Source organism: Eurytemora carolleeae, unplaced genomic scaffold (assembly GCF_000591075.1).
Source record: "Eurytemora carolleeae unplaced genomic scaffold, Eaff_2.0 scaffold5, whole genome shotgun sequence".
Lineage (NCBI taxonomy): Eukaryota > Metazoa > Arthropoda > Copepoda > Calanoida > Temoridae > Eurytemora > Eurytemora carolleeae.
This window is the reverse complement of record NW_019396741.1, coordinates 687,744-710,910: the sequence shown is the minus strand read 5'-3', so window position 1 is coordinate 710,910 and position 23,167 is coordinate 687,744. Positions and strand designations below refer to the sequence as shown.

General features: G+C 33.0%; 1 protein-coding gene across 1 annotated transcript; it reads right to left on the bottom strand.

The window, feature by feature from the left end:
- Positions 1–570: 570 nt before the first annotated feature.
- On the bottom strand, positions 571–22,825 carry LOC111708032 (ubiquitin carboxyl-terminal hydrolase 34). Its single transcript, XM_023481275.1, has 32 exons — positions 22,799–22,825; positions 22,080–22,153; positions 21,648–21,777; positions 19,402–19,444; positions 18,963–19,031; positions 18,520–18,632; positions 17,771–17,880; positions 17,289–17,372; positions 16,136–16,229; positions 15,731–15,815; positions 14,942–15,053; positions 14,423–14,588; positions 13,959–14,018; positions 13,690–13,830; positions 12,648–12,751; positions 11,866–11,975; positions 11,241–11,335; positions 9,384–9,451; positions 8,687–8,813; positions 8,375–8,466; positions 7,880–7,952; positions 7,337–7,419; positions 7,063–7,122; positions 6,827–6,940; positions 5,853–5,947; positions 5,383–5,467; positions 4,881–4,969; positions 4,512–4,573; positions 3,933–4,089; positions 2,878–3,045; positions 2,423–2,568; positions 571–933 (listed from the first exon to the last, which is right to left on the bottom strand). Exons 2-32 carry the CDS (start codon positions 22,148–22,150, stop codon positions 763–765), a joined length of 3,177 nt encoding a protein of 1,058 aa, XP_023337043.1. The 5' UTR covers positions 22,151–22,153; positions 22,799–22,825; the 3' UTR covers positions 571–762.
- Positions 22,826–23,167: the final 342 nt, after the last annotated feature.

The window sequence follows — 23,167 nt, the reverse complement described above, 5'->3', positions numbered from 1 at the left end:
GCATGATCTGAATAGGAAAAATACAATTTTTGTTTGGTTTGACTTTACTTTCCGATTTTTTTTTGGGGGCTTTACTTTCCGATTATTGGTCTTTTTTGGCTTTATTTTCCGATTGTTGGTCTTTATTGGCTTTACTTTCCGAGTATTGGTTTTTTGGCTTTACTTTCCGATTATTGGTCTTTTTTGGCGTTACTTTCCGATCATTGGTCTTTTTGGCTTTATCTTCCGATTATTGGTCTTTTAAGAGTGACATTTTTTTTGTGTAAAAAAAAATTTAATTAAACACATTAAAGTGAATTTAGATACAAACAAATGTAATAATTATCTAATCAGTTTATAACTTTTGACTAAAGCTAAAAATTGGAGGTTTTCTATAAGGACAAATAAAAAATAATGATTAAAAATACTACCTGTATACGAAGTTGGATCTGTGATATCCGGAAAAGTCCAAATCCCCGGATCCGGAGCCCCGCCGACTAAAACCGCCAAGGCGGTCAGTGACAGAGCTAAACGCATTTTAGTTCCCGCAATTTCAAAACAAAAATTCAAGATGGCGGCATTGTTTTAAAATCTGAAAATAATCTTTCACTTTTATACAGTTTTTAACTCTTGAACAATCACAATATCTTTAAACAAACAATAATTTACAAAACTTTCATTAGAAAATCATACCAGGCTTTGGATTTAACAAGTCATGCGAAACTGAAGCAAAATACAAAACAACCTTTGATAATGCCAAAATGGATGATAGGATTAATTTTCTTATTTGGTTTGGTCTGGACCAGCTGGTGACGACGAGTGTTCGTTTGATTTGGTGCTCTCCTCCTTCTCCTCCTCCTGCTCCTCCTCCACCTGCTTCTGGAGCTGGTTGATCAAAGAATCACAACTAGAGAACAGGATTTGTAACGTGTCCATCAGCTTCTCGTTTCCTCGCTGAACAAATTACAATAAAGGGACTGTAGACGTAATTTCTAGTAAAACGTTCCATTTAAAGGTACTGTAAGCGTAATTTCTAGTAAACGTTCCATTTAAAGGGACTGTAAGCGTAATTTCTAGTAAAACGTTCCATTCAAAGGGACTGTAAGCGTAATTTCTAGTAAAACGTTCCATTCAAAGGGACTGTAGATTTAATTTCTAGTAAAAAGTTCCATTCAAAGGGACTGTAAGCGTAATTTCTAATAAAACGTTCCATTAAAAGAGACTGTAAGCGCAATTTCTAGTAAAACGTTCCATTAAAAGGGACTGTAAGCACAATTTCTAGAAAAACGTTCCATTAAAAGGGACTGTAGACTTAATTTCTAGTAAAAAGTTCCATTAAAAGGGACTGGAAGCGTAATTCCTAGTAAAACATTCCATTTAAAGCAGCGTTTCAAACGGATCCGGATCCGGATTCGGTCGGATCCGTATCATTTGGTCGGATCCGGATCCGTATCAGGAAACGTTGATATGGATCCGGGTAGCGCCAAAAATTAACCAAAACCATGGAATAAATAAATCAAAATGGTTCGTAAATGTATTATTTACATGACGAAAATTTTTCAAAATTATCTTTAATAATTTAATGTTTACATTTATATAATAGTAATGACGACATTTTTAACTTTAGGATTACTCGGAATATATAATAAATAATAGTTTATAAATTATAACCTTGCATAACATTTAATAGGGAAAATCCGATTCACAGAATCAAAAGTTACCTCGGATCCGGATCCATCATCACGGATGCGGATCCGCATCCGGATCCGCATCAAAATGAAATGGATCCGAAACACTGATTTAAAGGGACTGTAAGTGTAATTTCTAGTAAAACGTTCCATTCAAAGGGACTGTATGCGTAAGTTCTAGTAAAACGTTCCATTTAAAGGGACTGTAAGCTTAATTTCTAGTAAAACGTTCCATTAAAAGGAACTGTAAGCGCAATTTCTAGTAAAACGTTCCATTTAAAGAGATTGTAAGCGTAATTTTAAGTGAGCCTCCATGCAAGGATGGCAACAAAGGATTCATAACAGTGTCCTAGAAAGCTTTGTCTGATCAAAGAATGCATTAGATATCGATGTTTATAATTTTGAAAACTAATTATTTTCAATTGTGGGTTCTCTACAAAAGTGACTTGCGCATTTCTATACTGCACGGAAACAATTCAGAGTTATCAGAAATATACAATTTGAAATCTGGAAAAACAACAATATCTTCAACATTATTTATCAGAAGGTTTAAGGGTACAGGCATGAATTATACATTGCCATCTTTGCATGTAGGCTAACTTAAACATTTCGCTGACAGGTTGCATAGATATAGGAATTGGAAAATTATAATTTTAGGCTAGTAATTAAAAGTAAAATATCCATCAGACAAAAGTAAGTAATATACATATATATAAAAAGTATTCTGATAGAAAAATAAACTGTTTAAAATTTACCTTCCTAGAGGGTCCTGCCTTTTCCTCCTTCTCCTTTTTCATACAATCACTTTCCAAGGGATATTTTTCCTTCTCTCCCTTCTCCTTTTTCATACAATCACTTTCCAAGGGATATTTCTCCTTCTCTCCCTTCTCGTCTTGAGATTCTGAAAAATAAAAAATATGCTGCTCCCTTAAATAGTAATTTATTTGGTACATAAATGAAACTGTTGATTTCCTTCATTATTTCTGCTGCATATAAATTTCTGACAACAAATCCCTTGTATAGACATAACAAAATTGAAATTGATAAATTTTCAGATATATCTTTATCATTTCTGCTGAAATAATAATTAAAAGAATAATAAAAGTTTTTTAATTCCAAACGCCATTGACTATTCCTTGAAAAGTATCTATTCTTCCAATAAAAAATTTGCGATAAAAAACAATTCAAGTTTTTAACATTTAAAACTAACCTAACGAAGATTGAACCCCTAAACCTTGTTCTTTAGGTCCTGAAGCCCCTTGGCCCCCTAATGTTCCTTGGTCCACTGGTGTCTGTTTGACTGGAGACGTATTTGTATGTCTGTTCACTCTTTCCCGGAGTATCAGTAAACTAGGTAGAAGATGCTTTCCAGAAAATCCTGAACAAAATGTATGTTGTAACGGATGAGAATCCCTGAAAGAATATTATAAAATCTGCAAGAACATCAGGATTCTGGAACCAGAGATGACCTCCTTTTCTAATAAAGAAATTTTTTTTTCAGATTTTTAAAAAATTCCATTGGCAATGCCGGGCACTTCAGTTTTCCATATTACATATTGTATTTCTACCTAGAGTAAGTAATGTTAAATTTTGTATACAGTGAAACCCATAAAACTGTGGAATAGGAAGACAACTGTCAGATTCAAGTTATGATTGCAACAATTGTGCAGTGTACACAGACCCATTTCACTTATTTTATGTCGTTAAACCAGAAAACTCTGGAATATGACGAGGACTGTTAGACTGAACTTATAACTTCAGATAGTTCAAAGATTTCTGCAGTGCAGTGCATTTCAATTTATTACAAGTGAAACTATTTGCCATGTTTGAACAACAAAAACACGTAAAACATTACAATAATGTCGTCTTCCTATTCCACAGTTTTCTGGTTCTTACTGTATTTTTCCTTCTCCCCTTTCTTCTTCCTACCTTTAGTTCCGGTCTTCTTCCTACCTTTATTTCCGGTCTTCTTCCTACCTTCAGTTCCGGTCTTATTCCTACCTTCAGTTCCGGTCTTATTCCTACCTTCAGTTCCGGTCTTCTTCCTACCTTCAGTTCCGGTCTTCTTCCTACCTTCAGTTCCGGTCTTCTTACTACCTTCAGTTCCGGTCTTCTTCCTACCTTCAGTTCCGGTCTTCTTCCTACCTTCAGTTCCGGTCTTCTTCATACCTTTAGTTCCGGTCTTCTTCCTACCTTCAGTTCCGGTCTTATTCCTACCTTCAGTTTCGGTCTTATTCCTACCTTCAGTTCCGGTCTTCTTCCTACCTTCGGTTCCGGTGACAAGTTGAAGCGCGCGCACGTCTCCCACAGCGCCCTTAACAGCCTGTAGATTGTTAAGATCTAGTGTGTGCGCATGGTCCAGGAGAGAGCGCACAGAGCTGAGCACATGATTTACTTGATCATTGAGTACCTGAGCGCTCACCTAAATAAGGGATATTCAGGATTATGGAAGTTTCAAACTTGAACAATTAGCGATTTTGTAGAGCTTGTGATCCATATTCTAAATTGATTTCATCCCATAAAATGACGATTACTTCCCTTCCCCACCCTCTCATCCCATTTATGTAATTCAATTTAATTCAATCCCATTCCCACCAAACCATATTCATTTCATTCTATCCCATAACTAATAATTTTGGTTGATCTGTGGAAGACCATATATAGTATATATTTGGTAACCTTTCAGATGTCATATATATTCTAGAGTCATAATAAAATGAAAAAAAAATGATTTTTCAAGAAATTATTAACCCCTGCATTGTACAGTGTACACTGTACAGACCCCTGCATTGTAAACTGTAAATTGTACAGACCCCTGCATTGTAAACTGTACAGTGTACAGACCTTTGGAAAGAAGATAACCAGGAACTGGAAAACATACTGATTGTTCAAACAGGATCTCTCATCTAAACAGTCAATCGTTCATCATCAATAAATCAATCAATCAATTATCATCTATTATTATCAATTAAATATAATCAATTATTCAAATAAGCAATCACCAAATAATGTATTATTCGATTTTAATCAAAAAGCTAGTTCGTTAGAACATAAAAACTTAAATTTTAATCAAATCTAAAACAAAAGAAAACTAAACTAAATAAACGAAAAAGTTAACAAATCATCAAGCAACCATTGAATCAAATTATGAAATGAAAATATTGAAGGAAAAAGTGAGAATAAGAATAAGGGGTTAAATCTAAAAGTATTTACCAAGAAGAACAGCGTCAACATATTCCATGAACGCTGTAGATTCAACTAGTAGGTTAATACTGTTATTCAAGGTGCTCTCCTCTATATTCCTAGATAGATAGATAGATAGATAGATAGATGGATAGATAATTAGATAGATAGATGGAAATATAGATAGATAGATAGACACCAATGACTCCAAATGACAAAATGACTATAAATAACTATTAATGACTATAAACAACTATTAATGACTTTAAACAACTATTAATGACTATAAACAACAATTAATGACTATAAATAACTTTTAATAACCATGAATGACTTTTAATAACTATAATTGACTTTTAATGACTGCATGACTAAATGACATAATAACAAGATAACAGAATGCAAAATGACATGAGTACACGAGTACACGAGTACATGAATAAATGAATAAATGAATAAATGAATAAATGAATAAATGAATAAATGAATAAATGAATAAATGAATAAATGAATAAATGAATAAATGAATTACTTTGAATTATAAATATCCAGCCAGAGTTTAGGGAAGAGCATGAAGTGAAGAGGAACACCGTCAAACCCGACAATGGCGCTCAAATCTATAAAATAAAGTTTTTTTTGTGTAATACATTTTTATGAGAAAAATCATCTCCCAATAGAATGTTATTAGTCTTTACCTTGTCCAATCTTCTAACTGAACAAATTTAGATTCAATTGAATTTTATGGGTAAAAAGTGTGATTAATATTGAATTGAATGTGCGTAAAAAGTCTAATTGATTGATTGAATTGAATGTGCGTAAAATCTTATTGATTGATTGAATTGAATGTGCGTGAAAAGTCTGGTTGATTGATTGAATTGAATGTGCGTGAAAATTCTGATTGATTGATTGAATCGAATGTGCGTGAAAAGTCTGATTGATTGATTGAATTGAATGTGCGTAAAAAGTGTGATTGCTTGATTGAATTGAATGTGCGTAATATACCTATTAGAGGTTTGGTAACTGATTCTTCATTCACTGCAACACGAACCATTAGATCCACCAGGTGATGGAAACTCCAGAAATACCGATGCAAGGCTCTAGATAGATAGATAGATATATAGATATACAGATATATAGATAGATAGATAAAAAAATAGATGAACAAATAAATAGATAAATATTTAGTTAGATAAATAGATAGATACATTGATAGATAGATGAATAGGAATATAGATAGATAGATAGATACATTAGATCCACCAGGTGATGGAAATTCCAGAAATACCGATGCAAGGCTCTAGATAGATAGATATATAGATATATAGATATATAGATAGATAGATAAAAAATAGATGAACAAATAAATAGATAAATATTTGGTAAGATAAAGAGATAAGATAGATAGATAGATAGATAGATAGATACATTAGATCCAACAGGTGATGGAAATTCCAGAAATACTAATGCAAAGCTCTAGATAGACAGATAAGTATATACTATATAGATAGAAAAATAGATAGAAAGACAGTAATATATAGAAAAATTGACAGATGACTACATGGAAAGACGCAGACAGCCAAAGATAGGTAGATAAATAAATTGGTAGATGTATAAGTAGGTAGATAGATAGGTAGATAAATAAATTGGTAGATGTATATGTATAAGTAGGTAGGTAGATAGAAAGGTAAAACTATTAGTTTAGTTAAATAATAACAGATACTCTTTCTTAGAAGATAGGAAATTAGAAAGATAGATAATTAGTTATGTATTTGGACAGAAAATCGTATTATAAGAAACATTTTTAATAAATAAATAAATAAATGCCCCCTCTTATATTCTGAATTCGGTACAATAGATAAAGAGAAAGATAGATATATGGAAAGATGTATAGATAAAGGGATAAAGAGAAAGATAGATATATGGAAAGATGTATAGATAAAGGGATAATGGGGGGAAGTTAAATGAATGGTCTTTACTTATCATATTCTGGATCTTGTCCATGGCTGGCCTCGAGCTGTGAAGCTGGAACAGTTAACTGCAACATTGGCCTCGGAGGCCTAACTGCCTTAGCAGGCAGATTTCTACGATGCCTGGAATTTTATTGTTAAAATTTTGTATTTAAATAAACCTATGAGTGAAGAGAATAAACTTAAAAATGATTTAAATTTTTTTATTAAAAAAATGTCAGAAAAAAAATATTTAATAGTACAACCTGCGAGGGAAGAATGGTCCGATCATGGAGGAATCCGTCTCTGAGGACGCAATGTGAGATCTGATAAATATAATACAGGGTGTTTCAATAAATATAATTCAGGGTGTTTCAATAAATATAATACAGGGTGTTTCAATAAACTTGGCAATTAAAAAATATGTTGAAAACATTCAAACTGATATGAACGTTAGTTTTGAAATGTAAAAGAATTAACCAAAAAACGTCTGAAAAACAAATAATGTAAACAGCTGTTAACGTTATTCAAAACCATTACCTGTGGAACATAGGAACCATGTGGCAAAGCATTTCTTTAGGCCACAGCAGTAACATTTCCTTTAGGCAGCTTAAACTAGTCTCCTATTTAATTATAACAGTAATAATAATGATACTTTATGACAGAGCAGAAACATTTCCTTTAGGCAGCTTAAACTAGTCTCCTATTTAATTATAACAGTAATAATAATGATACTTTATGACAGAGCAGAAACATTTCCTTTAGGCAGCTTAAACAAGTCTCCAAATTAATTATAACAGTAATAATAATAATACTTTATGCCAAAGCAGTAACATTTCCTTTAGGCAGCTTAAATTTGTCTGCTAAGTAATTATAACAGTAATAATAATAATACTTTATGCCAGAGCAGTAACATTTCCTTTTAGCAGCTTACACTAGTCTTCTAATTAATTATAAAAGTAATAATCATAATACAATGTCTTTAGGCCATAGCAGTAACATCTCCTTTAGGCATCTTAAAATTATCTTTTAACATTTTATAACAGTAATAATAATGATAATTGGAAAAAATGATGGACTAACCTTTAGTTCTGAAGGAGTGAATGAATTACAGAGTGTAACTAGTCTACTTGTCATCTCAGGCATCTCCTTCCATCTATTTGAAATTTTATTTATTTACAATATTTAGTGATGTAGAAAGTAGGAATTTATATGTTACCAACTGAAGTGCCCAACGTTGCCCGTGAAATAAAAAAAATTTAAAAAATGATTTTGCAAAAAAAAATTGAAAGATTAAAAACATTTTTTTATAGAAAAAAGCAAATTTTATTTATCCAATGTTACCCCCAGGGCTTCCTTAAATTTTTTAGCCAATTTGGTCAAGCCGTTTGAAATAATTGAAAAGGAAAAAACAAGAAGTGCCTGATGTCAAATTCTACGACATGACACGACATAAAATGACATTCTAAAAGATATTAAATGACATTGTAAAAAATGACAAGATATGAAACGACATACAATGACACAAGATATAGTAAAAACATATAATGCTAAGAGAGAAAAAATGCCTAAAAATACCTTGATGTTACTGCATGAAGCTCAGGGCTTTTACTTGAGCTGCGCACTGTTCTAATCAAATCCAAGAATATGTTCAACAGTTCACGGATCTCCTGGGATATAAACAAAATTTACATATGAAATGCTTTATTTGGCGCTTTAATTAAAGACCATTTATTTATTTTTAATATCAACCCTAAAACCACGAATGGAGTCAGTACCTCCCTATAAAGCTATTAGTTAGATGGCTAGCTATGGCTTCATGATGCATAAGATGCGGAATATTGAATGCATCAAAGATGAGACAAATCATGAAGGTGATCTACAGGTTACCTGAGTTACGTGACAAGCTGTTGCTTCGTGATGCATAAGATGCAGAATATTGAATGCATCAAAGATGAGAGAAAGTGCATTATGACAAACTGCAAAAACTCTATCTTCTGCAGTTTCAAGCAGAATCCTATACATTTTACACATTCAATACAATGTAAAGTAATTTAAAACTATTTGTCGAAAAATAAATATGTTCAATTAATTTAATTCTCAATTTTCTGCTCGAAAGATAAGGAGATCTCATTCATCTTTTCATTCTATTGATGTAAAAGAAAACCTTCTTGGAGAATAAAACTTAAATCTCAGAATCTTGAATAGAATAAAATAATAGAATTTTGATGTAAAAAATGGAAAACTTTATACCAAACATGATACCGTGGGAATAGGAAGAAAATACTTAAACAATCTTTTGTATATTTGAATTTTTAAAGAAAATAAATTTCCAGTAGCTTCAAACTCAACTTATCAACTAAAATGGGTTTATGTACATTCTACACTGTACACTGCACATTGTACATTGTACACTGTACATTGTACACTGTAAATTGTACACTGTACATTGTACACTCTACATTGTACACTGTACATTGTACAATTGCTATGTTTTACTATTCACAATCATAACATGAGTCTCAACAGTCATCTTCCTATTCCAAAGTTTTATGGTTCTGACTGTATGTTTAGTGTTGATGTGTTCCTAAGAGCAGAGATCAAGGTGACGGAAGACGACCTCCCATCCAGAATACCCAGGTAAAGTTGCAAAGTCTAAATATTAAGAATATATTTTGCAGTTTAATCAGAAATAATCATAAAAAAGAATCTTTAAAAATTAAAATTTAGGGTTGGAAAAAAATAATAAGAAAAAATCCATCAATTAATTCATTAATAAATTAGTTAATAAAAACAACTCAAAAATCATTCAAACTTCAATGACTCTTGATCAATTACTTAGACTTTAAAGAAATGTTAACATCTAATCTTTCAATCATTAATTTACAACAAGAAAACATTGAACTAAAATTTCCAATTGATCCATCAATTTAATTTTAGGACGCTCTAGCACCCTCGAACGTGAAGCCATCCGGCTGGCAAGCACATTTTAGGAACAGCAGAGAGCCTACCTATCCGAACATTTTCTCAAGATTTTTGCACCCCGAGACTGGCAACAAATCGTATTCTTTGAAAATCCGAACATTTTTGCAACCCGAGACTGGCCTGGTGCCGACCATCTCAAATATCCATTCAGTTTCAGGATCATTTAATTAATCATCCAATATGTAAAGCTTTCTATATTCAGACCCTCAAAAGAAACTGCATATTACAATTACATCGTTTATCCAACCCTAACATCGAATTCCAAGATGTAATTTTTCCCTCTAACGACCATTTACATTACGAATAGATTTAACGACTTAGCTAAGCAATTGTTTTTTTTTTGGTATGGATTTATCCAGAGAGCCAAACTTTTGTATCTTAAACCAGTGATTTTAGTGCTCAAGCTAAGGGTGAAACTATTTCATCGTAAGTGTCAAATCCTTTTTCCACAAACAAAAAATTATACAACAGTAAATTAGACACAACATTTGTATGAGAAAAAAACTTTTAAAAATCAAAACTCATTATTCCTTAATTCAACCATTTAAAAAAAACAGATCATAAGGGAAGGTAGATTTTCGATTCCATGCTGATATGGGTATCTTGAACCTCTGAGTAGTGAATACCGTCCATTTATGTGTTTTTTGATATTCCAAAAACTGTTTTTTTGCTTTAAAGCTCAATTTTCAATGGATTTTGGATTTTACAAATTTAATGTTTCTGAACTCGGTGCTTCAAGACGGATACTTTGAAACCCATCTTGATTTGTCAATCAAACAATCAATCAATCAATCCATCTTGATTTGACGAACTTTTATCTGGCTTACATTAGTCCTTGGTGCCTAGTTTCAACCTTAATAAAACAGTTTTTTGAAAGAGAATAGAATATATATATTAGAGTGGAATTTAGACAATCCCACGGTATGAATTTTGTCAGTCCCTTTCAGCCTGAAATGGAGTTCAAAGTGTACAAATCATGTAAATGTTCATAAATAATTTGATTTATAGTTATAACGGAAAATCATTGTTTGTAAAGTGAAAGACATAGAGTCTATGTGAAATGATCATTGGTCAATTATGAAACCAGCATATTTCATAATTTTGTTTTCTTTTAACATTAATTTTAGATTTTCTATAAATAAGGTTATATATCACAAATATGTGAAGTACACCTGCAGTATTGAAACAGTACAACAAAATGGCCTTTTACACTTTTTTCTAGTAAATTCCACTCTATTATATATTCTGTTCTCTTTGACTTCTTTCCAACTCAACTGGTAAAACTAATATGTTGGATGTCTCATTGGTGCCAGGGAGGACAGCTTTCCCTGATTCATCGATTTAAATCTTAAGTTTGAGCCGGGGACATCAAGTTCAGTAGCTAACGATAAGCGCTATCCCATGCAAAAGTTTCGGCCCCTGGACATGTACAAAATACAATTTATATTTAGTTACACACCTGAGTTTTAAAGAGTCTGATCTCCCTAATTTCTTGTTCAGTAGAATCTGGAAACCTTTTCACAAACTCTTCTACTAGCTTCATTAACTCATCAACTAGAAGAACACAATTTCAATATCTGACTATATCTACTTTTGCTTTAAAGGAATCAGTGCTTGGATCCCGGATCCACCCTAGTGCTTGGATCCCGGATCCACCCTAGTGCTTGGATCCCGGATCCACCCTAGTGCTTGGATCCCGGATCCACCCTAAACAAATGGATCCAGGGTATAATAATTCCTTCAAGAATTTTTTTTTTGAAGTAATTAAATTTTTTTAATATTTTTTTAGCTTATTATTATTATGAAACTAGATGAACCATTCAGTCGAGATTTGTATTATGCATGCGAGCAACCATTTTTTCTGTTAGGATTTGGCTGATCTTTGGATCTGGATATATTTTGCAGGGAACTAGAAGTGGTGTTGACATTTTTCTCAAAAACGCATTCAACTCAGTTTTGAGAAAAGATTGGTCGCGCTGTATTTCCAGTTTATAATATCATAATGTATGGCCTTTAAAACGTCTATTGATCAATTGGAATTTATTGAGTATAAATTGCTAAATATATATATATGTGTACGGCACCTGCTGCTGTGTACTGAGTACTATATGGAGATATATTCTTGAACGCCCATTGTATATTCTGATGCTGAGCCAAACTTCGACAGAAACTACGGTTCTCAGCACAACACATCCTAAACAATTAAAGATTAGAGTTTAGAATAACATCTGTTGACCATCTAGTGAGGTTTTGTGTCAACCCATTTAAAGCAACCCAGACCGCCTACAGGTAAGATTAATCCTGATCCAGCCCGGTCTCCTTTTCTATGAGAGGTACAAGAAGTAACAATACTTCTAAAAGTTGATTTTAACATTAGAGCAAAGCTGTTGTTTTAAATCAAATCAGAGTTTATGGGTCACCCTTCTGCCTAATGCCTGTCTTAAACCCTAAGAGAATTTACAAAATCAAGGATGAGATATGGTTTTGCTTCAGTACGCAGGAGATGGAGAAGCTTACTGAGGTCTCTTACTCTGACAGCATATGTCTGAGATTGAGACAATAATTGTGTTACATATGCCGAGAATATGCAGATTAAAATACATCTGGAATAAATAACAGATGTTTTTAATCAAAATAATGCAGTAATAGTCAGAAAACTGTACAATAGGAAGACGACATTAAAGCAATATTAAATTGAATTTCAAAGCAAATAGCTTTACTAGTAAATCATACAATTACTTTAAGTAAAATGCATCTGTTTAGACTGCACAATTGCTGTTCCACATGTTCACTGGACTATTAATAGTCATAACTTGTGTCTAAAAGTTGACTTCCTAAAAGTTTCTGGTTATCACTGAAACACTACCTGAGAATACCATAGTAAATAGGAAGCATTGTTCTGTTGAATGCTACAACTTCAGCATCTTCATGATCTGCCAGGATATAGTTGAATGCTAGGTTCCTCACAACCTTAATATTAAAAGAGTAGCTGAAGTGCCCAGCGTTGCTCGCGGAAATTTAGAATAAACTTAAGAAAAAATTAGACTTTTGAAAAAAATAAAGATAAAGAAGAAGTTCCATCTTCGATTCTGATGGGATTGAACTGGGCCCCTTAGGTTTTCTAGATTGATTAGGCTTTAAATAGTTTAATTTTAACTCCAACATTATAAATCAAATCAAATCAAATCATAAGTTGCAGGGATGGCCTAAGACTCCAGTAGTGGATTGGAGTTTCAAGTCTTCCCCATTCCTGGTGTTTCAGTCTGGCCTTCTGTTACAATATAAATTCTTTAGTATGAAATTTTCCCAACCGATTTTAATCACAATTGATTTATTGATTACATGACATCTCCTAAAGTCTAAATTGGGAGTAATGTCAATCTGAAATAAGGATCACCTAGTCCAACTGAAAAACTGAAATGCATTTATTACAAAAAAAAATAACATTTAAAAGGTTTAATATTGGGACTTAAATGTTATCACTTGCTGGTAGGTCTTAGAACCTTTCATGAACCCCTGTTGTAATCAGATGTGAGCCTTAGAGGTGCAGGAGGAATGTAAACATCGTAGCCTAGTAACTACATGCCCAGGTCAGGCTACCATGGGCCTGGGCTTGCATAATTCCCAAGCTTTCACCCCAGCCCATTTACTCTTCGGAGAGATATCTCATTTTGTTTGGAAGTTTATTCCATAAGGTCGCAATCCTGGTGCTGAATCTACCTGTGGTTTGGAGAGTACTAGCTGTATATTCTCCCTACAGTCTACTAGAGAAGAATACCAGAACTGTAGATGAACTTGCTTATTAAAAATCTACCTGTGGGTTGGAAAGTACTAGCTGTATATTCTCCCTACAGTCTACTAGAGAAGAATACAAGAACTGTAGATGAACTTGCTTATTAGAAATCTACCTGTGGGTTGGAGAGTACTAGCTGTATATTCTCCCTACAGTCTACTAGAGAAGAATACCAGAACTGTAGAAGAGCTTGCTTATTAGGGTGTACAGGAATACTGGGTTCAGACAGCTTTGGGTGGAATAGACACCATAGATCCTGAAAACAATAATTCTATGATAAGTTAAAGTATCAATAAATAAATAATTATTATTTCAGAAAGAAATCCTTCCTAAAAATAAATTCCCATACCTCTGTGCGTAAGTAATAACAAATAACTATATTACCTGAAAGTATTTCCCAAGAAGCAGCTTTTCTGGTTTTCCCAAGAGTAAATGGTTCATCACCTAGAAACATTTATAATCATCAGCACAGATGCCATGGAAATAAAAAAACACATGAAAACAATATGTTCTCAAGTGAACTAACCCTCTAAAGGAACCAGGTTATTTCGGGGTGATTTTCAAACATGCATAATTAGATCTTAACATCAGTCAGTGAATTCTAGAAAACAAAAAAAACCTTCCCCATTTTTGGAGACCAAAATCAAGAACTTGACCGAACTGGCCTCCTACATTAGTAGCAGTACAGATTGCAGTAAAACTGTGCGTTTTCTTTTTATCCTGATTGGCTACCCAATCCATCTGTGTATGATTAATTGTTATTGGTCCAAAAGAAAGTATGACAATAAACTCAACAATGCGTTTTGTTGTTGTTTAATATATGAAAACATAACAAAATGTACACCCACCTGGAAGTATGAGACTAATTTGTTGCTGCCATGGATATTAATATCAATATAATGTTTGCAGGTTTTCAACAAGGATAGGAGGAAGTCCAAGAGACGATGGACTATATGGATACCATCATTACTCTCCACGGACTCACGGATCTGTAAGCCAGTACCCCGGGGAGTCCTAAACATCATTAAATATACAAATCGTTTATCAAATCAGTGAAGTTCGTAATAATCACTTTTAACTAATTTAAAAGAAAATTTTACTTTACCAAGGGTTTCCAAGACCAATTTTGCTTACAAAACATCCAGAGCAGAAAAATGTCATTATCCTTCTGATGAAAATGAACGATTTTCACTCCAAAACCTTTGCAAAGCGCAAAGCAATGATTTTCTACGTAATTGTCCCAAGGGAGATTTAAGTAATTTAACATCCCACTGTTAAGGTATCATTGGTCAGTAAAATACAAAACAGGACAAGTCAGCCAACAAACATGCCATAGATTCAATGAATAAATAAAAAATAAAACCTACCGAAAGGTCTGTCTGAAATGAAGGCTGGGAACTAGAGAAACAAGAAGGAATGCTGCTGAGTTTCTCACTTTTCCATGACAGTGTCCAATCAAATACTGTTGCACCCAGTCCCCTGAAAAATGTGATACTTGTGAATGCCGGACAAAACTATCTAGACAGTCAATTGTGCCCTTTGATGGTGGTCTAATAAGCCCACTCTTTAAAAATAGACATTGATTCAAAGATATTTTCCATATTTAGACAATAAAAATGAGTTTTAATATATCTGGTAATCACATATAAATGGTACACATATTCACACAAAATTTATATTTTTACTAGTCATAGATTTTACATGTTTACAGTTGGTTCCAAGAATTCAAGTGCGTTTATACTAATACAAATAATTGGGGCAAAAGTGGGAGCAAAAGAATTGTTTTATCTGAGCTGGGAATTTTCGAATGGGATACCTGTAATCCCAACTTCTTAATCAGAATATCAAATGTGGACACTTTTAATTTCTTGCTTAATCCACTCGTTTTTGAATATATAACAGAAAAATCAAAAACCGGTTTTTCAAAATTAGAGAGACCCCCCCGTTTCTGTGTAGTAATCTTTAATGGCGCGCAAAATTTCAAATTTCCCGGCTTCTGAAACGCGACTCTGATTGGTTGAATTTTATGCACTTTTCAGGATACAAGTACAAGACTTGGTTAGTCTAGAGATTAAGAAAAAGGGAGGGTCAAGCATTGATCAAGATATCCACCATCCTAAAGTTCCCAGCTGAGATAAAATAAGATAAACTTTTACCCATTGAGCTGAGAAGCCAGGTTTGAGCATGTTTATTTCTTGTGACTTGAATAGATAGCCAGTCCAGAGCAGCTTGGGGACAAGCCTAGATAAAATAAAATATTATCAATTAATGAACTACAATAGTTAATGATTATTTTGAAACATGATCAAAAAATGTGTCTTCTGTTAACACTGCCAATCTGAAGTATCATTATTGAATTATGAAATATAGAAACTATGATCTTTAACTAATTAAACCATCTAGTAGCTGGTTCTTGTCAAAGGTTCCCTCAGGATAAATGGTGCTTATTAACAAGCTTTATCTGTTAAAGTGTATGATTAGGAAGCAGGGGAGGAGCGAAAACGCCAGCAACTTATTCTCAAACTTTAAATGGGTGGATTGAATGATGAGAAGTATATTACCTTAGCTAGATCCCACACCCTGCACATGATGAGGGTTGTGTAACAGGGTAGACCAGCAGGTCCTCCTGACAGTTCTGTCAGCAAGGTCAATAATCTTAATATTTATATATTCTCAGGGTCCTCCTGACAGTTTGGTCAGCAAGGTCAATAATCTTAATATTTATATATTCTCAGTATAATCCAGCACTTCCTCCTGACAGTTCGATCAGCAGTCAATAATCTTAATATTTATATATTCTCAGGGTCCTCCTGACAGTTTGGTCAGCACGGTCAATAATCTTAATATTTATATATTCTCAGTATAATCCAGCAGGTCCTCCTGACAGTTCGGCCAGCACAGCCAATAATCTTAATATTTATATATTCTCAGTATAAGCCAGTAGGTCCTCCTGACAGTTCGGTCAGCACGGTCAATAATCTTAATATCTATATATTCTCAGTATAATCCAGTAGGTCCCCCTGACAGTTTGGTAAGCACAGTCAATAATCTTAATATTTGTATATTCTCAGTATAATCCAGTAGGTCCTCTTGACAGTTCGGTCAGCATGGTCAATAATCTTAATATTTATATATTCTGAATTCATTTAATTTATTTACAGAAAAAATTAGACTAAATATGTTGAACCAACTAAATATTGGATAACTATAATCAAATTAAATATGGTGTTTTATTTTGTCTTAAAACCATATCAAATCAAAATTGAAATTCACTTCAAGTTTAATTTAAAAGTTCCAGAACAAACACCTTATAGCTTTGTTGATAATTATGCTTGCCTAAAGACAAAACACAAAGAGGGTTACTAACAGATTTGCATCTAATGCTAAGTGCATTACGCAAGAGCTAAATGCTAGACACTAAACTGTACACACTTAAAGCTAAACGCTAACCGCTAACCGCTAACCATTACACACTAAACGCTAACTGCAAACTGCTAAATGCTAAACGCTAACCGCTAACTGCTGAGCACTAAACGCTAAACACTAAACGCTAAATTTTAAATGCTAAACGATTTACACTAAATGCTAAACATTCAACTTTAATGGTTTAAACCTATTCTCTGAATGTTAAACCTTACATCATTAAATGCTAAATTTTTATCACAACTTTTAATGGTCTGGAGCACATATTTCATTTGATATAAGATCACTTACTTGAAGAAGTGAATGGAGTGCTCCTGGTTCTTTACACCAAGAAATACCATCTCTGCCACACTTTCAGCCAGTGAGGGATTATGTCTAAAGATAGATGAACATTATTAATTTCAAGATACTAGGTTGTCAAGATGTATAGTACTTCTCTCAAAAGGTGTTTTATGTAATGACAATGTCATCTTTGTAAATGGACAACAGTCTTGTTTTTAGGCATGTTCTAGCCATAATGCATGGCTCAGAACCGCATGTTCTAATCTAATTTGATAGATTTATATTTCATATTAAAAAAATAGGACTGGGATGAAAATTCAAACTTCATTTTGGACTTTTGATGTTGGAGCTCAAAGCAAACTCTTCAATCCATGAATTGATTTGATGAGTATTTGCCAACAGCTTCAAAGTTTTCGAATGGGGTTTCAAATCCTTGCTGCACTGTACATTGAACATCTCATGTTTTTCTTAAAGGTTTGCATCTATTATACCTGGTCAAGGAGAATATAAGGTTGCAGGTCTGTCGTATGTTTATATTCTCCTTGGTGATATTGTAGAGAAATATTGGGAACTTGCCACAGGTCAAAGAGTTCAACGTTGTCTAAAATGATATCTGTATAGTGTATACAATACAAATGAATAAATTCCAATGTTCATCGGATAAAGATAAAATATTTCATTATTCCCCAGATGGTGATGAATATATTCACACAATTACTAGATGACGACGAATATATTCAAATAATTACCAAATAAATCTGAATATATTAAAAACTTCTGGATGCAAATGAATCAATTATAATATATAAGCCAGATAAATATATTCCAATATTTAAGCTGGATTAATATATTCCAAAATCTAAGCCAGATGAATTTATTCCAATATTTAAGCCCATGAATTTATTCCAATATTTAAGCCGGATGAATTTATTCCAATATTTAAGCCAAATAATGTATTTAAAATATATAAGCCGGATAAATTTTTTCCAATATTTCAGCCAGATAAATATGTTCCAATATTTAAGCCAGATAAATTTATTCCAATATTTAGGCTGGATGAATGTATTTCAATATAAAAGCCGGATGAATTTAATCCAATATTTAAGCCAGATAAATATATTCCAATTTTTAAGCCAGATAAATATATTCCAATATCAAAGCCAGATAAATATATTCCAATATTTAAGCTGGATAAATATATTCCAATATCTAAGCCAGATGAATATTTTCCAATATTTACCGGATGAAGATGGATGAGGTTGTCTGGTCCCCTGGATTTCTCCACAAGTACAGCAATCAAGGTGATCATTTTGTCCAAGGAGGCTGTTCTACTAGCGTTCATATCTACTCCTACTACAATCACGGGGAGTAAGTTCATATCTACTCTTACTACAATCTGGGGGAGTTAGTTCATAATTAGTTCATATATACTCCTACTATAATCAGGGGAAGCAAGTTTATATCTACTCCTACTATAGTCAAAAGGGGTAAGTTCATATCTACTCCTACTATAATCCGGGGGAATTAGTTCACATCTACTCCTACTATAATCAAAGGGAGTTAGTTCATATCTACTCCATTATCAGGGGGAGTAGTAAGGAGTAATCACCAAATAAAACATTAAAAAAAGATATATGGTATAATTATTAAGATGTCCAACAATTTATTCAATTACTTCGTTACCTAACGGCAGAGTAATGATATCTTCTTCCTCCTCTTCATCATCTGATATATCAACTTCAGGATCCAAGCCTGAACCAAACCCAACCAAATCAAACCAGCTCAAAGTAAACTCAAACCGGTTAAAACTGGAAGTCAAAGTAAACCAAAGAAGTTCAAACCAGGTCAAAGTAAACCAAATAAGTTCAAACCAGGTCAAAGTAAACCAAATAAGTTCAAACCAGGTAAAAGTAAACCAAATAAGTTCAAACCAGGTCAAAGTAAACTGAACCAGTTCAAACCAGGTAAAAGTAAACGAAATAAGTTCAAATCAGGTCAAAGTAAACTGAACCAGTTCAAACCAGGTCATAGTAAACAAAAAAAAATAATTAAAACCAGTTAAAATTGTTAATATTAGAAAGCGAAAAAATATGAAATAATGCATTTTTATGAATTTGGTTTCCTCCGATAGTTTTGAGGTAGAACTCTACACAGCTGGTTATGGCCTAAAAAATTTTGAGATGAAAAAATGTTAACATTTTAGCAGAGCTTGAATTTTTGCAGAAAAAATAATTCTTCACTGTTTGGGAAAATCAAAAAATCTTATAAATAAGGAATAAGTTAATCTCCTTCTCGAGGAGAAATCAGCTTATTTCATGGTTCGCAGTTGTTCACTTACATTACACATCTGGAGCTAAATTTGTCTAGCTAACAAAAAATTATGAAATACATAAGTTAATAAGGAGGACGGAATATAATCTTCAGAACATGTTATTATATAACCTTCTGAACATGTTATTCAAAAAGTTTCAAGTACGGAATATAACCCTCAGAAAATGTTATTCAAAAAGTTTCAAGTACGTAATATAACCTTCAGAAAATGTTATTCAAAAAGTTTCAAGTACGGAATATAACCTTCAGAACATGTTATTCAAAAAGTTTTAAGTACGGAATATAACCTTCTGAACATGTTATTCAAAAAGTTTCAAGTACGGAATTTAACCTTCAGAACATGTTATTCAGAAAGTTTCAATTACGTAATATAACCTTCAGAACATGTTATTCAAAAAGTTTCAATTACGGAATATAACCTTCGGAACATGCTATTGAAAAAGTTTCAAGTACTGAATATAACCTTCAGAACATGTTATTCAAAAAGTTTCAAGTACTGAATATAACCTTCAGAACATGTTATTGAAAAAGTTTCAAGTACTGAATATAACCTTCAGAATATGTTATTGAAAAAGTTTCAAGTACTGAATATAACCTTCATGTGGGTGACTAATTAGATATGCCAAAATACATTTGAAAACAATGGTGTGTTCTAAATTCACTATGTCCAAGAGTACAAGATGAGTAGAAAAATGTTCAGAATGGCCAAATATTAGAAATACAAAATTCCATAGTTTAGCACTTAGAGCAATTTCAGGTTTTTTGGCTTGTCATTTTAGTTTTGTCAGTTCAGGCCCCTTTTGTAGGCTTATATAAGATTATTAATATCATTATTATTATTATTAATAATAGAAGATATATCACCAGAAATGGTAGAAAACAATTGCATTTTCAGGTCTTAAGTCAATCATAACTGTAGTTTCAAGGCGTTATTCAGTAATCCGTCCAAAGTGATTCTTTGACTTACAATGGAGCCCATTAAACCAACTGTCTGATCCAAGGATATTCTTTATTTTTTCACTCAAAAACTGAATTGTCTCGAAACCAAGATTGTACACTAGCACGAAGTTTACACTGCAACCTCAACAGCTCCGACTCAAACAGCTCAACAAATAAGAATGTCTTCTTTAACCTTTTTAGAACAAAGTATCCTTGTCAATCAGACATGCCATTCTACAAATAGAATGTCTTGAAACTAAAACTACAGTCCCTTAAACCCCTGTTTATCACTATGAAGCTAAAAGAAAACTGAAAAACACCTGTTATTAAACTAGAGCAATTTGTACTTCTCAGAATAATTGTAGTAGGTGTGTTTCTACACATTTGAACAAAAAATAAATTTACTAGATGAATATATAAAAGATTGAGATAAGCATAATTTTCTATAACTAGAATGAAGGGAAGCATGGTCTAAGAAATGTACAATGTTAAAACAGGCAAAAAAATTTCAAGCCAAACTGTTTATAAGATAGAGCATATTGAATAGATATTAAAGTTTATGCATTTCAAACAACAAATTTTTTTTCAAAACAAGTTTTTGGTGAGGAATATGATGAAAAACTTATTTAACGTTTTTTAGCAAAAAACGACATTTTAACGTATAAAAGGTAGTGCCTAGTCTTTACGATATGAAAATCTTTAACAAGATCTAGAGATTTTGAGCAGTTGTAAAACTTCACTTTATGACCGATTTCATGGACTATCACTAAGGTGTTATTTGTGACAGATATTATGGTAGATTTATGCGTCTTAATGTTCATTGAAGAGTTTTCTTTTTGGATAGTCACTTAGAACTCTTGATCATCTAGCTTGATAACGTCTAGAAGACTTCTTGACCTATATGGCCAGTTAGAACTCTGCCTCTTGATCTTCTAGCTTTATAAAGTCTAGAATAGTTCTCTACCTCTGTATAGTCAGTAAGAACACCCTTTGATCTCCTAACACTGGTAAAGTCTAGATGATCTCTTTACTTGTATAGTCAGTAAGAACTCTGCCTCTTGATCTCCTAGCTTGGTAAAGTCTATAAGAGTTATCTACCTGTATGGTTAATAAGAACTCTGCCTCTTGATCCCCTAGCTTTGTAAAGTCTAGAAGAAAGCTGAAGAGTTCTGTAACATGCTTCAAGTGAGGTTTAGCTGTTCCCGACTCCAGGAGACGCAACAAGGTTCTAAATTAAAAAAATATATAATTAATCTTTACCATCCTCAGGATACATTTCTTTTTGATGCGGATCCGGATCCAAATCAGCAAAAGATCCGGATCATGATCAGAGAGGCTAAAATACGAATTTAAAGTACTGCAATATTTCACAAATGATGCATGTGATTTCAGTTTTAAGACAAAAATCATTTCAAGTTCATAGTTAAGCTTTGAGCAAACTTAGCGGTAGAATTATCTCAAGAAGAATGGCGGGTGGGGAGGGGGATTTTTTAAAGAATTAAGATGTTTTTGTGATTATAATGTTCCTACCTGACAAAAGATGTGACAGGTGAGGTGAGTCCAACCAACATTTGAGTAGCTGGGTCCGGGTACTCATCCATATCCTGGATATCAATCAATCTATCAACCAATCCATCAATTAATCACTCCATCATTACAATATTCAATCAATCAAAATAATCATACTCAATCATTCAATCAAAACATTAGTGAAGCAATTGATCTATCCATCCATTAATCAACCAATCAACCCAACAAATGAGTTACTTGTTCAAAATCAGCAATCAATTTATTCTTCTCCGCATGAATCTACTGATTTATGAAACCTTTTAAGATCTTTTGAACACGCAGTGTGGTCCATTACATTGAAGAAAATGAAGACAATATTTAAGCAATATTGTGTGCATTCAATGTTTCACTTTAACTTTAGCTTGAAAATCAACTTTTCAAGTGAAATGGGGGTTTGTTTTGTTTCATGTTCATTGAAACGTTCAAAATAACTTTAGTCTAGACTTTAGTCTTCCTCCTCCATAGTTTTGTAAAACCTACGGAGACCAGAATGAAAGGATAAGTCTCCTCTGCCATCATTGAAGAAATTCTAAAATCTACAAAATTCACACCCGCCCCCCCCCCCCNAAAGTCTCCTCTGCCACCATCAAAGATAAATTTAAAAATCTACAGAACTCGACACCCCCCACCCCTAAACAGGAAACGGAACTTGTACACTGTACAGTTCCAGCCTGTCACACCTCCAAGTGTACACAATATACCTGTACGCTCACTTTATTGTCAGTCTAACTCTACTTGAAACCATGAATCAAAGAAGAACCCAAATTAAGGATATGGTCCAAGGAGAGGAGTGAAGTCCAAGATGGGTTTTTGGAAGATGGAATGAGCTAAAGAACACCGAGATTATGCAGTTAAAGTGTGTATTTTTATTTCCAAACTATTAATTCAATTATGTTATTTTAATGTTCTAAACATTCTTTTGTTCAGCTTGAACCTGACTAGAATAAACTAAATATTCAAAGATATCTGCGTGCAATTGTTGTACAATAAAAGGTTCAAAATCACCCTGTTTTTAAGCTTAACTGGATTATACACACTAAAACTTCCAA